The 15,561-nt window shown below is 32.5% G+C and overlaps 2 protein-coding genes across 2 annotated transcripts; one reads left to right on the plus strand and one right to left on the minus strand.

Moving 5' to 3' along the window:
- Positions 1–1,249: 1,249 nt before the first annotated feature.
- LOC123703888 (seipin) lies at positions 1,250–9,811 on the minus strand. Its single transcript, XM_045652073.1, has 9 exons — positions 9,563–9,811; positions 8,165–8,459; positions 7,534–7,679; positions 6,324–6,408; positions 5,746–5,863; positions 4,909–5,047; positions 2,818–2,903; positions 2,192–2,270; positions 1,250–1,720 (listed from the first exon to the last, which is right to left on the minus strand). The coding sequence occupies exons 2-9, from the start codon at positions 8,431–8,433 to the stop codon at positions 1,644–1,646; spliced, it is 999 nt and encodes a 332-aa protein (XP_045508029.1). The 5' UTR covers positions 8,434–8,459; positions 9,563–9,811; the 3' UTR covers positions 1,250–1,643.
- Positions 9,812–11,668: 1,857 nt separating this feature from the next.
- On the plus strand, positions 11,669–15,531 carry LOC123703885 (valine--tRNA ligase, mitochondrial 1). The gene is made up of 4 exons (XM_045652070.1): positions 11,669–12,031; positions 12,177–12,286; positions 12,614–13,104; positions 13,328–15,531. The coding sequence occupies exons 1-4, from the start codon at positions 11,794–11,796 to the stop codon at positions 15,444–15,446; spliced, it is 2,958 nt and encodes a 985-aa protein (XP_045508026.1). The 5' UTR covers positions 11,669–11,793; the 3' UTR covers positions 15,447–15,531.
- Positions 15,532–15,561: the final 30 nt, after the last annotated feature.

Consider the following 15,561-nt stretch of genomic DNA (forward strand, 5'->3'; position numbering starts at 1 on the left):
TATTTTCTCTTTCGATTTTGATAAGTCTCGACGACGCCGTTGAATTACGCCATTTAGCTACCTCGCCTCCCTATCTATAAATTTGATACATTGGCAGTAAATTTATGTTAAAATGTAGTTTTGATCACATTTTATACATAGATTCTTAGTCATAGCATTTATTTAAATATAATACAATAAAATTTGCTAAACTGGTTTCAAATTAATTTATAAGTAGGTACATAAATGGCAACAAAAATGGCTGATAGTCAAACAGTGTCTTCGATTTTAGTTAAAGCTACAGAATAATATACTAAATTATATTTTCGAATTTAGTACATTTAGCAGATAAATACAAAATTAATAACATTTCTAAAAGTTAACGACAGTGCTGATTTGGAAGTATAAAGTACATTATTTTATTAAGCTATTGCATAGCTTCTATCGCGGCCCGCGGGCCTTGAGCGCGGGGACCGAACCGAGAAATTCCGTAACGAAAAAACCTCACGCTCCCCACTCCGACGGGCGGAGGTGTGGCTTGAAGGCATAGCATGCAATAGCGCAACCGCGGCAGTCCCCGAGTGCCACACGTCTTTTTATTTTTAATTAACTTTAAATATAAAAATGCAAACCTACTTAAATATGTACATAAAAATAACGCAAAAACACAACCCCTTGCAAATAACCGTCATCTTCATAGTTCAAATATCGATCATTTTTCCCAAACGATTATTTCTATTCGTAACTGAAATTTTCAACTCCTACATCATTATTTAATAAAATAATATATATCTACCCTCATAATAATTCCATAAAATATATAAAAAATAAATTCACATTATATCAGTCTACTTTCCATAAAATCTCGTATAGTATACAGGGTTACTTGTAAAACACCGGCAACCTCGCAGGTCATGATGGCTAACATCATAAGCAACAACATTTGTTCTACGACTTTTGATAATTTGTTAGATTTTATTTTCATACAAAAATAAATATTCATTTAATTTTCCGTTTGAATATTATAAACTCTACGCCTCTACGTAAACAAGAAGCGAACGAGAGGGGGAAGGGGGCGTCGCGTCGTCCATCCGATAATGAATAGAACATAGACTTACAAATGTTAGGAGAGTACAATAAAAGTTTAAAAAATCATTTAAAAATAATTTATTGCGTTATGCCAAAAGTCGTAGAACAAATGTTGTTACATATGATGTTAGCTATCTTGTCCTGCGAGGTTGCTGGTGTTTTACAAGTAACCCTGTATATCCATAGTATTAAAATAATATCAATTGTGTAAATAAATAAAAATGCTTCATTTGTATCGATAGTAAAAATTATACTTACGCCATATTTAAATGGAATACAGCTATCTCTTTCATTTATATTGAATGAATAGAGACAGCATTTTCTGATAAAATTCTTCTTATTATTTATCATGGGACACTCAGTGTTATAAATTTCTATAAAAAAGACAACTATGTCCTGCGGTTTCACTCACTTTTAAGCTCCAAAACTATATAAACCGAAAATCTTCTTCATTATATAGATTATCAATTTTTACCAAATTCCACCTATCCCGTTCCATAGATTAGCTTGTGCGAACATACAATTTTTTATATAATAAGCCCAAATATAATAATTAACTAGAGAAACATATTGAATCAGTCTTGTGCTTTCTTTTTCTCTAAACTTCTGAATTCTTCTATTAACGCCTCTTCTTCTATGAAGGGGAATGAATCTGGAAAAAATATAAACAATTTGTTCATATTATATCTTACTAGCGGTCTGCCCCGGCTTCGCTCGCGGTACATGTTTATGTTTTCTCTCCATAAGAACCATCCTTGTACTTCAAGAAATATTATAAAAAAAAGAATAACAAAATCAGTTCAGCCATTCTCGAGTTATGCGCTTACCAACACATTTTGCGATTAATTTTTATATTATAGATTAGCTTTGAGCCGCAGTAGCAACTGGATTTATAAAGTATTTTTTTATTAATAGAATTAATATGAAACTTACAAAATATGCAGGTAACTTCGTGGGAAATAATACAATTTCAACTCAGATACTTTCAAAAATTAAAATCACTCTCAAAACAAATAATTACCAATTCAATTTTTTTTTAATACATTCAACAGTTCCTTATATAAAAACAGACAAACTAACACACTTGCACTAGAACAAAATGTATCATTAGAATATAACTTACCTTCTCTTTCAAGCTTAATCTTGCCAATTGGCTTCTTCTCATCGTCCGGTTCGCTTTTTATTTCCTTCTTGAAGTTTTTCTGCAATTATTATTATTTATATTCAATTTAACTAAAACTTTTTTGAATGATCGGTAAATAATCCATACTAATATTATAAATGCGAAAGTAACTCTGTCTGTCTGTCTGTCTGTTACTCAATCACGCCTTAACTACTGAACCAATTTGCATGAAATTTGGTATAGAGATATTTTGATACCCGAGAAAGGACATAGGATAGGTTTTATCCCGGAAATCCCTCGGGAACGGGAACTATGCGGGTTTTTCTTTGACTGCGCGGGCGATGCCGCGGGTGGAAAGCTAGTATAATATACAAGGGTGTCCCCAAATTAACACAAGATTGAAAAGAAACAAACTTAATTTTTAATTATTAAATAAAATACACAAAAAAGAGCGTGTCAGAAGTGAAACTTCTTTGGCAACATTTAAAGAAACCAAAATCGTCGCTTTACTCCATGACATGACAGTATTGCCATGACTTAAGTCGTTGCACTTCAACTATGTAAGTATTATCGCGATATTATGTGTAAAACTAAAAATCTAAACAAAGCTTTTAAAATAAACTTACCTTAATAAACTCAGGCAAGCCATCTTGTAAGTGATACCAGCTCAAAATGAACACCAGTGACGTAAAAAACAGATTTGTGGAAATACCTGAAATATTAATATTGTTGTAGAATACAACTAAATTCTAATTAACAGCACTAAAATATTGAAAATAGTTTTATTTTGGACTAAAGTAATTTACCATTTCTTTGCGAAATGTTGTTGCGTAGAATCATACGAAGTTTAAAACAATAAACAAATAAGGCAGATTTTAATTGATATAATATTATGTAAAATAAAACTATAAAATAACTGACTATGTTAAAATAGCTATCAAGAAAATTTGACGCGATGATGCGAATGAACATTACGTAATGAATTATTTACCTTCGTGAAAACGATACCTGTATTTTTTTTATTGATAACGGGAACTATATTTTCTATCACCAAAATTTATATTTGTCATCAAGTTGTATCACCTAATAAATAGATCTATCTCCACGAAATATTTTCGTTCTCAGATAAACAAAAATTGTTCCCAGGTGTGAATTATCAAATTAATGTTAATATATGTGTAAAATAAGAGATCGATAACCAATAAAATTATATTGCATTACATGAATATATACTTCGTTCTTATAATAACAGTTTTGTTACTTAAATAATAGCTCTGTGCTCAGAATGGTAGATCTGTCACCAAATAAATCGATTATCGATCCCTGACTGTGACTCCTTTTTATTTGATATTTTGTCACCAATACAGTAGTAACATTTTATTTCGTTCAGATATTAAATAAATAGTATTCGTTACCAATTTAATACATCAATTTATAATTTTAATGAAAAAATGATCAAAGGGGCGGAGACAAATTGGGTAGTCAGCCTCAACGATGGGTAGTCAGATTATTCAGTGGTTATTATTTTTAAGAATAAATATTGATTATTTTAACTTTAATTAAGTGTTATAATTACTATTCTGCTAGCCATAAGCCAGCTATTTTAAACCAGCGCTGATTGTTCAGTGGTAATTATTTTAAACAATAAAAATTGATTATTTTGACTTTAATTGTTTTATTTACTACTCTGCTAAAAATTTTATTTTAATATAATTTATATTTTACACTACCAGTGGAAATTTAGAACCTTGGGAGTCTAGTTAAGTAGCAGAATCTTTCGGTTGAAACGATGATGACAACCCTAATTTTTTATTTGAACTTAATGCAATTTTCTAGTTACATAATATGATTTATTGGTGATCTCTTTAAATTAGTTCTCTTAAATACTTATTAGGACACACCTATTATAATACATACAAAAACATTTATTTGGTACTAGACCTTATATCTCAGGATTTTAGGTGATTTATTGTGGAACTGATTTTGCATTGTTTGGTGACTACATTTTGGTGACAGATCTACTATTTTGAGGACAAACCCTATTATTTAAGAAACACAAATCTAATTAAATTGGTGATAGCTTAAATGATACCCATTGATAACTAATGAACTATTCGCGTGCAAAGTAAGTAAGGAGAGATGACAGAATAATATAAATAGGAGTAAGGATAGGATAAAAAATGCAATAGGAAAGAATAGGATAGTAACGGCGGATGGTGAATATAGAGCATAATGCGCGGTTCTAGCTTCGTACTAACTGCTTAGTGCTTGTCAGTCCAATATTAAATAAGCTAATAAAAGTGTAAGTGACCAGCCATTCGATTTTCACTTGTCGGTACGACTTGTCACTAATTAACTTGTCGAGCTGTTTACACCATGGGAGCAAGCGACAACTTTGTGGTCATATATCTATCGCTTAGTAAATAGGATCGAAAATCAGTGCTGTGTTGAATGCACAGCAATGACTGCCCCACTTTTGATATTCGTATTTTTTCTTTGTGCAGTTCTTTTTTTATTTGATTCAAGTTAGTTTTTAGCTTTTGGCAAAATAAATGATTCTTTTTTTCTATTCACTTGTACTCAGTATTAGTGACAAGCACTAAGCACTTAGTTACTCTAGTAAACCGGCCATTTAGGCACGAAAAGCTTTAATCAATGTTAGTAGATCTTAAACTAAATTAGCATTACAAACAAGCCCCCTTACTAAACATTCTCACCGAGGAGGGCGGAGGCCTTCGGCCAGTAGTACATAGCGTAGCGGAGCCCCGAGAAGTGCGCTTCAATGTGTAGCGAACAAGAGTGTACTTGTACATAGCGGGATTGGAGCTCTACGTACGCGTCTGTTACTGGTGTGTTCTAGTGTGTAAATATATTACATCAGTCAGTATCGACATTCGAAATCGAAAATTTAACAATAATTCCAAAAGTTTTCAAACTTCGGTCAAGGGCATGGTTCATTGGGACGACAATAAATCTCATTTTGCAACCTTGTCCGCAGTCCGGAACATTGTTAAAATTGCAATTAAATTATTTTTTTGCTGTATGGTCGTGAAAAAAATTCCAAAAGTTCTGCAAACTTGGGGAAGTTTTCGATATAATATTTCATAATATCACGTATTAAATTTGCAACCAATCTCAATGTACGGAACATCTTTTAATATTGAATATTAATGTTTTTTTTTTTTATTTTATCGTTACTACATTTAGTATTAAATCGTTGTTAATAGTATAAAATTGTTACAACTTAAAAAAAGCGTGTGTGTGGGCACACGTGTCAGAAGTGAAACTTCGTTGGCAAGATTCAAAGATACCGACAGTATTGCCATGACGCGAAGTTATCATTAAATATCGATGAAAAGCAATTAAGCATTTTTTGGATGTTTTTATAAATGTGTTTGTCCCGACACTTTAACAATGTCTGTTTAACTTGAATGAAATATTTTCGTATCTTTGCATATATGTATTATTAAAAACCAATCTAAGAAACAGAATCTTTGAACATTCAACTGAACGTATATATTAAAAAAATGCGGGTATATGTATATTTTACTTACAGGATCATCTTCGAAATGACTAAACAGTTCCACTTGCAGTTCTTGCCTCTCGTCCTCTAATCCTGATAGGAATAGTGGCGAATACACCGCTGTTCGGATGTAGTAGTGTAGTCTTGATCTATTAACAAATAAAACCTATACAGGGTGCCCCAATAATGATTTGGTACGTGCGAGTGCAGGGGCCATAGACAAAGTAACAATTACAAAACGATAACGAAGTTAGAAATCGCAAAAATGTATGGGATTGACATAGATAGACCACGTGATCTAACGCGGCGTATGTCAATCCAGTGAATCCCATACATTTTTGCGATTTCTAACTTCGTTATCGTTTTGTAATTGTTACTTTGTCAAGGCCCCAGGAGGCAGTGCGATTGCCGAATCAAATCGCGATCTACGCCATTTTTTGGAAAATTTAGAAAAATCCCACTTTTTCACGCATTTGTGGAAAAGTTCGTAATTTAGTTCCTATTTTGTTCTCGTAATATTATGAATAGAGCAGAAGCAATTTACCAATATGTTAATTTCTAATAATTATGCTCTCAACTCAAAACAAAGTTAATCATTTATTTACATACCTATAACTAAGCATAGCTGATCGACAAGAAGACGATATTAAAGTCCCGCCTTTCCCGCGCATTTGTAAACATACCATAAACATCCCTGAAATAAAATAAACACATTATGTATTTTTTTCTGTTTATAAAAGTCAAATATAGAATTCGAAATGCAATATCAAATGTTTAAATTTTCATACATTTGAAAATTAATGAAACAAAAATTTTGTTAAAGCTGAATCCTACTTATCACAGTAAGATTGTAAAGATGAATGAAAACTATTTGTTGTTTCTTTTCCAAATGTTTTTAACAAATTTCTCTGTATATAACTTAAATTAACAGGTACATTAGTTTTACTGACATGCAATAAAGACGCTGGATCTAGCGACGCAAACAATTAAATTTTAGGTCTAGAAAAGTACAGTCAAACAAATCCATACTATAATATTATAAATGCAAAAGTAACTCTGTCTGTCTGTCTGTTACTCAATCACGCCTAAACTACTGAACCAATTTGCATGAAATTTGGTATGGAGATATTTTGATACCCGAGAAAGGACATAGGCTACCTTTTATTGAGAAATATGTACCACGAGCGAAGCAGGGGCGGACCACTAGTATTTAATATATCTAGATAGTATACGAGACTAAATTCATGAATTCTTGAGAAAACAGAATAAATTCTAATTCAATAACATTGTTTGTTTTATTAATACGCTGGTAAATTAATTAATAATTAATAGCATGATAATCAGTGTTATCAAATTAATAAACTATATAATTTGTGTGCCAGGGTTACACCTGTATGGCATCTATAAGTTTAAAATTAATTTATAATATTATGCGTTTCAATTTCATAGCAACCTTTTAGTTGGAAATAAATTATAATAAACTAGCTTTCCGCCCGCGGCTTCGCCCGCTTTGTGCTTTAAACTATCCTATCTCTCAAGTTGGATCAAACTGCACATGGTGTGCAAATTTTATTATAATCGGTTAAGTGGTTTAGGAGTCCATTGAGGACAAACATTGTGACACGAGATTTATATATATTAAGATAACAAAAAATGGGTATTCTTCAATAGAAAGTGATGTTGAATGCAGACTATAGATTAAAAATAAATTTTATCCAAAATTCCTATATGCTATACTGTACAAAATAAGTGAGTAAAATTTGCTGTGTGAGTTTAAGAACAAATAACTCTTTAAAAAAATAAATAAGAATACACAAACCTAAGTTCTTATTATTTGGCGATTCAGGTACATCCATCACTATTTTGATCCTGTACGGCTGGCCTGACATTAATACATAGCTGCCTTTTGTCAGCTGTACATAAGCGTAAGGAAACGAACATAGACCCATTTGATCCTCGCATGATCTAAAACATAAGATTCAATACAAAATATTGATTTATATCAATAACTAGCTGCTCCACGCGGTTTCACCCCCGTGGCTCCACTCCTGTTGGTCGTAGCGTGATGATATATACCCTATGACCTTCCTCGATAAATGAGCTATCTAATAACACTGAAAGAATTTTTCAAATCGAACCAGCAGTTCCCGAGATTAGCGCGTTCAAACAAACAAACCTTTCAGCTTTATAATATTAGTATTGATAACAAAAAATTGTATACACTAGTGAATTTAAACGCACAATTTTATAGTCTTCTAACAGATTCTGCTATAACAAAAGATATAATATGATAAATATGTAGCTTGTTTTTCACATTCCATTTTAATAACAGCTATGAATGAGGCAAGAAGAATAAAATATTGAACACCTATAACTTTTGTATTAACTTAATGCATGGATACTCTAATGCTGTCAAGGTTTTCACATAAAACAAGTAAACATTTACTTACTTGAATTGCAAATGAACAGGCCTCACATGGGTTACATTTGGCATGTATGTGTAATAGAAAATAATGTACATGAATACTGAAATCCACAATATAGCCGAAAAAAACACTAAAACTATTCCTGCTCTGTACAACAGATCTTTTATGCTTGTGATACTATCATTAGTTTTTCTTTTATACCCGATATATTGATCGGAAACAAAACTTTCGACCGGTCGACTGATAAAATCTCTAAATATCATAAAAGGGTTTATATAGCGTATAAGCGACATTTTTTGCTTCGTTCTGTGTTAGAAATCAGGGATGTTGCGGATGCTGATTTTTTCACATCCGCGGATGCGAATGCGGATGCGGAGTTTTGAAGGCTGACATCCGCGGATGCGGATGCGGATGCGGATGTTCAAGATATCTAATATATAAAAATCAATGCCACTTTTCGTTGTAATTCCATAACTCGAGAACGGCTGAACCGATTTCGATAATTCTTTTTTTATTATATTCCTTGAAGTACGAGGATGGTTCTTATGTAGAGAAAACGTTAATATGTACCACGGGCGAAGCCGGGGCGGACCGCTAGTTATGTAAATAAAGTCTATTAATGAAGAATTAAAACAATGGTAACTTAATTATTTAAATTTTTTATTGTAATCAAATCAAAGAGAAGTACTTATTTTTATGTTAAACGCCTACTGGTACTTATATTAGTAAGTAAAATTAAAAATAGGAGCATTATACTCAATAAACAGTAGTATTGCCGCCTTTTCTGATTCAAGGCAATTACGCAAAGGTTCGTAAATTAAACCCGCGCTACTAAATAATTGTCCGCTAGGAACACTGCCCGGTGGAGAGGATAAAAATCTTCGTACTATCGGCGATAATACCTTAAATTCCTCTCGATGAACACTCCACCAATTTAGAGGATTTTCACCCACATTTATTCTTTTTTTAGTGCGGTAAGCAAGTATGTAATTCCTTTTTAAGTACAGCTTCAATGCTTCCTAATTCTGGCATTTCTGTATTCTCGTCTTCACTCGACGAATCTAATACACAATGATCACTGTATCACAACAACATATATATTTATACGATAAGTAGACCACACACAGCGCAAACAAACACATAATGATTTATTCACAAGAAACAAATGCACCACAATAAACGTGTCGAAACTTGTCACTAATTCCTTCACTCCCATTGGTCATTGTCACGTGCGAGCGGCACGTGCCAAACGTCGGGCCCGCTCAATTTCTTTCTTGTCGCTACTTGCATGATTTTCACATCCGCATGAACATCCGCACTGATTAATGCGGATGCGGATGCAGATGCAGATGTCCAAATTTATGCGGAAGTTCCGCATTTGCGGATGCGGATGCGAATGTTCGCAACATCCCTGTTAGAAATAATGTGACTTTGATACAAACGGTCAAGGAAACGGAACTAGAATCTATCGGATTGATAACGTTGATTATTATTTCAACGATAATTTATTATGAAGATAAAACATAACGGGGGCGACGAATTCTGATAACAATACTATGTAGCAATGGCCAGTAGTCGCCGAGTATTGTAAAGATAATTAAATGAGACAAAAAATGTACACGAAGAAAAGTTTATCACCAAAATTCAATTTCTCTTTTTCTATTTACAAAATACAAGGTGAAAGAGCAATAAACCGTCGAAGCCGATGACTTTTTACTTGACATCTCGAGTGACATATCTACTGTTATTTAAGGTTATTTATGTCAGACTAGCTATAGTAGTTGCGTTCAATGTTTGAGTTAATACTTAGTAGGGGGAATGCAAGAAGCTTATATCTTATACACTGGAGATTTCGGTATGAACATTTGACGTGTAACAAGAAAATTGTTGTGTTTTATCACTTTCACACCTAACTTGGTATTGCCACTGTTAATACGAAGTTTTCCCAAGGCTACTATGTATGCCGTAATATTCTGTGCAAAAGGTTAGTTTTTGTACATGAGTTTGTTGATAAATTGCCAACAACGTCATTCAGAAGCATTGTTGGATGAGACAATTATTATTTATGCTAAATAAAATAAGTATCTGGACCAATTATTAAAAAGCGATACTCCCTGATTATGGGTAGTTACCATAATAAAATTGTAGCAACTCTCACTTTGACAATATGGCATAAGTGTCAAAAAAATTGCGTCGCTTCGAATATTTAAGTTAATATTGTTGCGTATTTAATAAATATTTTCCGAATATAAATAATGTATTGCATTGTGAAAAATTGCAGAAGTGTTTGGACACCAAATTCTGGCATAGAATTTCAAAGGCAAGTGTATATTTACGTTATTTACAATATTCCTCAATACTCCTGCATTTACCTGTTTAGAATCATTTCAATGGCAAAAATTGTAAAATTTTGCATCATTTTAGAAAGCAGTCATGTTAAATTTGTTATTTTCCTAATACTTTATCATTTTTCAACAAGTTTTCAATAAACAAAATTAACAAGTAAGGTAACCATGATGACAAGTTTTTATGGATAGTGAAGAGAATATATTGTAATAACAATATTATGATGAAATTTAGAACACCATTTTCAAGATTTTTACTAGTAATGAAACAACACTCGACATCGGTATTGCACTCACATGTAGTTATAAGATTGTTCGTTTTTACATTGAAATTTATACTTTTTTAACTTACCTCATTTTTTGTTTTAGGTATTTCAGCTTTCCAAAAAGTAAAATAAAAAGAAATTTAAGTGCCCATCAAGGGTAAAATTACTGAGGATTACGACCCAGAAAAAAATACCTTTTGAAAAATAAACTTTGTAAAGTTAGCTGAAATTTGTGCAAGGCGTTTATTATAAACAGTTTTTCTTTGATGATTTTGGCTTGAAATTGACCCGTCGAAGCAACGCGTTTAAAAAGAAGATCTGAGTAGCTTACAATTTGGTAAACAGCATCGGATGCAAAACACAACTTTCCTCTATTTACAAAGGATGTTAATGCTATATATCGGTTCATATCCAGGCTTTGTAGCCAAGAGTTATTTAAAATTATCATTCTATACCAATTAAAATTGTATGTACCTATAAAGTATGGCCAGTAATATTATAATATAATTAATACTGTTAAAAATATATGTCGTTATTATTTATAGACCATGATTTTTAGTTTTTTATATTTCGAAAAATCCTGAATATACAAACCAGTGTGGTCACCCACAGAAAGAGACAAAAAACAACACTGACGTCATTCAAGGTTATATTTTCTTGTGACAAGTCAATGGTCATAGTGCAATCTCCAGTGTATTAGATATAAGCTTCTTGGGGGAATGGGTAAGTATTATGAAGGGATAGATTCTAATAAAAGGAATGTACGTAATACCACACTAATACCTAATTGTGATGTATTTTGCATTAGTTAAATGAATACCTACCTAGGTAATGAATATATGGTACCTATATCACAAAATTACCTGTCAAATCAGTTTATTTGATTATGTCAACTTCAAACTTGTGTCATCCGTGTCAACGTGAAATGTTTTGAAAGTGCAAATTGCAAAAGTGCAATTTCCAAATCTATACCTTTTAAAGTTGATATTTTTTAATATTTTGAATTATATTAACAAAAACTTACAGAGTAAATGTTTTCATTATGATTTGGAAATATTATTTGGGAAGTTGCTCGTGCCAAAGGCGGTTTATATCAAGTACAACTAAAATTATTTTGAAAGAAAATTTACCTTCAACCGCATACAAACCTGAAATAGTAGAAAAAGATAAATATAACAAATGGACACAAGAAAAGTTATTTGAAGGGAAATTAAATGATGAGAAACCAGTATTTAGTATGGTACTACCGCCGCCGAACGTGACCGGAAAACTTCATTTAGGTTAGTAAAATAAACATTTAAAATACAATATATTTTTACGTAATACAAGAATATATCGTCTGAGATGAAATTTCCAATAAAACAACTGGTCTCTTTTTACATGCTTATGATATAAAAAAAGTTTGATAAACATATTATTTTTCAGGACATGCACTATCTAGTACCATCCAAGATGTGATAGCAAGGAGACAGCGCTCTTTGGGGTATAATGTAATGTGGCTGCCAGGCACTGATCATGCCGGTATTGCAACACAGGTGGGTTTTAGATATCCACTATGGTGTACCGTTTTTGTTGTTGTTATACTATATTAAACTTAAAATTTATGGACTTCATAAATGGTATATATTCATTGTTCTTTCACTTTTTATTTTGCTTGCTTAAAAATTTAGAATTTACGGAAGTATTATAATATTTTAAATGGCCTGTGTTCAACAAATATGGTATAATGATGATAAATTTAGTAACTGTTCCACAAAATGCTCATATTTTATATTATTATTATTTATTATTATATTATTATTATTAGTTAGGTAATATTTTATATTATTCAAAAATAGTATGTGTTACAATTTTTTTTACAGAGGGTAGTCGAAAAATATCTGAGTAGCAATCAAAACATAGACCGCCACACAATAGGACGTGAAAAATTCACACATGAAGTTTGGAAATGGAAGGAAAAACATGGCAATGCTATTTGTGATCAGCTAAAAATGCTCGGCTACTCATTAGACTGGTCGCGCGAAGTTTTTACTATGGACGAAAATCTATCACACGCGGTGACAACTGCGTTCTTAAACCTATTCCAGAAGGGTTTAATTTATAGGAAAAAAGGTCTAGTCAATTGGTGTACGACGCTCAAATCAACGGTATCTGATATTGAGGTAGACAATGTTGCGGTGACTGAAGTGACTGATTTGAAGTTACCGACTTATGCAAAGCCTGTGAAGTTTGGACAGATATACAATTTCGCATATAAAGTGTATGATAGTGATCAAGAAGTAGTAGTGTCGACGACAATACCTGAATCTATGTTGGGAGATTCTGCTGTGGCTGTGCATCCTGAAGATAATAGGTCAGTAAATATATCAAAAATAATAGTAACTGTATAGTGGCTATAATTTTTATTTTAGGAGGACTTGATTTTTTGAAACATTTAGAAATTAGAACATGTACAATAATATCTTCAGTTACAGAAAAAAGCAGAACGAAATAAATGCAAATATGCTTATAGATCAGCTGAATAATTTTTTTGATAAATATCAGTATCATCTTTATAATAAACATTTGTATTTCAGGTACAAGCATCTTAAGGGTAAAAATTTAGTCCACCCATTTAGAGAAACTTTGATACCTATAATTTTCGATGACTTTGTTGATATGAATTTCGGTACTGGCGCTGTAAAAATAACACCTGCACATAGTAAAATAGATTACGACATTGCCAAACGACACAACTTACCTCTATTGCAAGTAATAAATGAAGATGGTGTTATGGAAAACTCTGGAAAGTTTAATTCTATGAGAAAGTATGATTGCCGCGAAGTTTTGATAAAGGAACTCGATGATTTAGGACTTCTAAGAGCTATAAATCCTCATCAAATGACATTACCTATATGCAGTCGAACTGGCGATGTTATTGAATATTTGCCCAAAGAACAATGGTTTCTATCCTGTACGTTATTAAACGAAAGAGCTGCACAAGTAGTAGAAGAAGGGCATTTGAAAATTGACCCAGAAAAGTACAAATCCCAATGGGAACATTGGACAAATGACTGCAGAGATTGGTGTATATCAAGACAGTTGTGGTGGGGACACCAAATACCCGCGTATAAATGTAGCGTGGGTAAAGAATTTGTCTGGATAGCCGCGACAAACGAAACCACAGCTAAAGTAGAAGCCTCGAAGTTTTTGAGAACTGTACCTGACGATATTACAGTTAATAGAGACTCCGATGTGCTAGATACCTGGTTTTCCTCGGGTATTTATCCATTCGCCGCATTGGGTTGGCCCGAACACCAAAAGAGCCAAGATTACAAAAAGTTCTACCCTTTAAATCTAATGGTTACTGGAAATGACATACTCGGTTTTTGGGTGCATAGGATGGTCATGTTAGGTTTGGAATTAACTGACAAATTGCCCTTTAACAATGTTCTGTTACACGGAGTCATCTGCGATAGTAAAGGAGCGAAAATGTCAAAGAGCAGAGGCAATGTTATCGACCCAATTGATGTCATAAATGGCATATCTCTGGATAAACTTAAGGATAAAGCTGTACAAATGCACAAAGACGGTGCTATTACCAAAGAAGAACTTAAAAGGGCACTATCATATCATAAATCTAATTTTTACAACACAAAAGGTATCCCTGAGTGTGGAGTTGATGCCCTACGCTTTACGTTACTCTCCCAAGACGTGAAATCGAATTTCATTACGTTCGACGTCCATCAATGTTTTGCGAACAAATTGTTTTGCAACAAAATCTGGCAAAGTATTAAATACATGCAGTTATCGTTCGCGAAGCTCAAAGAAATTGACGAAGAAATTACGCACGATGATTTAACGTATTTTGATAAGTGGATTCTTAGTAGATTGTCTGAAATGGTTGAGAAAGTAAATAGTTCGATGGACACAAATGAGTTTCATACAGCAACTAAAGCGTTGAGAACATTTATTTATAACGAATTCTGCGATGTTTATTTGGAAGCTACGAAACCTGGTTTCGATAATGGCAATCCTAAGACTGGATACGGACACGCACATACCCTATCAGCAGTTTTGAATTGTTCGCTAAGATCTTTATCGCCTTTTATGATATATTTGACCCACGAAATTATTCCAAAAATACCCGCATTTGAAACAAATATAATCCACAATTATAACGACCTCGATAAAGATTATTTTGACTTTCCACAAACAGCAGATTATAAATCGTGGAAAAATGAAGAGTTAGAAAAACAAGTTGAAAATCTACTAGACACTATTAGTATAGTGCGAGAACTCAGAGGTTTTTACGGAATATCAAATAAAGAAAGACCAACAATTGTAATAAGAAGTAAAAATAATAAATTGATGGACGATATAATGCATAATTTAAAGATCGTTTTAAATCTGACCAAATGCAGTGATGTTAAGTTTGACAAAGACAGTGAAAAAAAATACATTAGTTCTATATTAGATACTAAAACGGAGGTATTCGTCGAAATTCCGGGAAACGATGCGGATAGTTTAATTGAAGCTGCTAAAAGTAAGTTAGAAAAGCGAATAAAGAAAATGAAAGAAAACGTAGAAAAGTACGAAGAACAACTTTCAAGTTATAATTATATTACATCTGTACCGGAATGTTCGCAACTACAAGACTTCGAAAAACTTAAATCGCAGAAACAAGAATTGAAAAGGTTAGAAAGACTGATTTAGTTTTTAATGAATTAATTGTTAATATAATGTGTTGTAGTATATATAGGAAATGTAAAGAATGTTAATAAATCAAATTATTTGTTAAGGGTAACATTTTTATTTTGTTGGTCAAATG

Source organism: Colias croceus, chromosome 27 (genome assembly GCF_905220415.1).
Source record: "Colias croceus chromosome 27, ilColCroc2.1".
Taxonomy (NCBI): domain Eukaryota; kingdom Metazoa; phylum Arthropoda; class Insecta; order Lepidoptera; family Pieridae; genus Colias; species Colias croceus.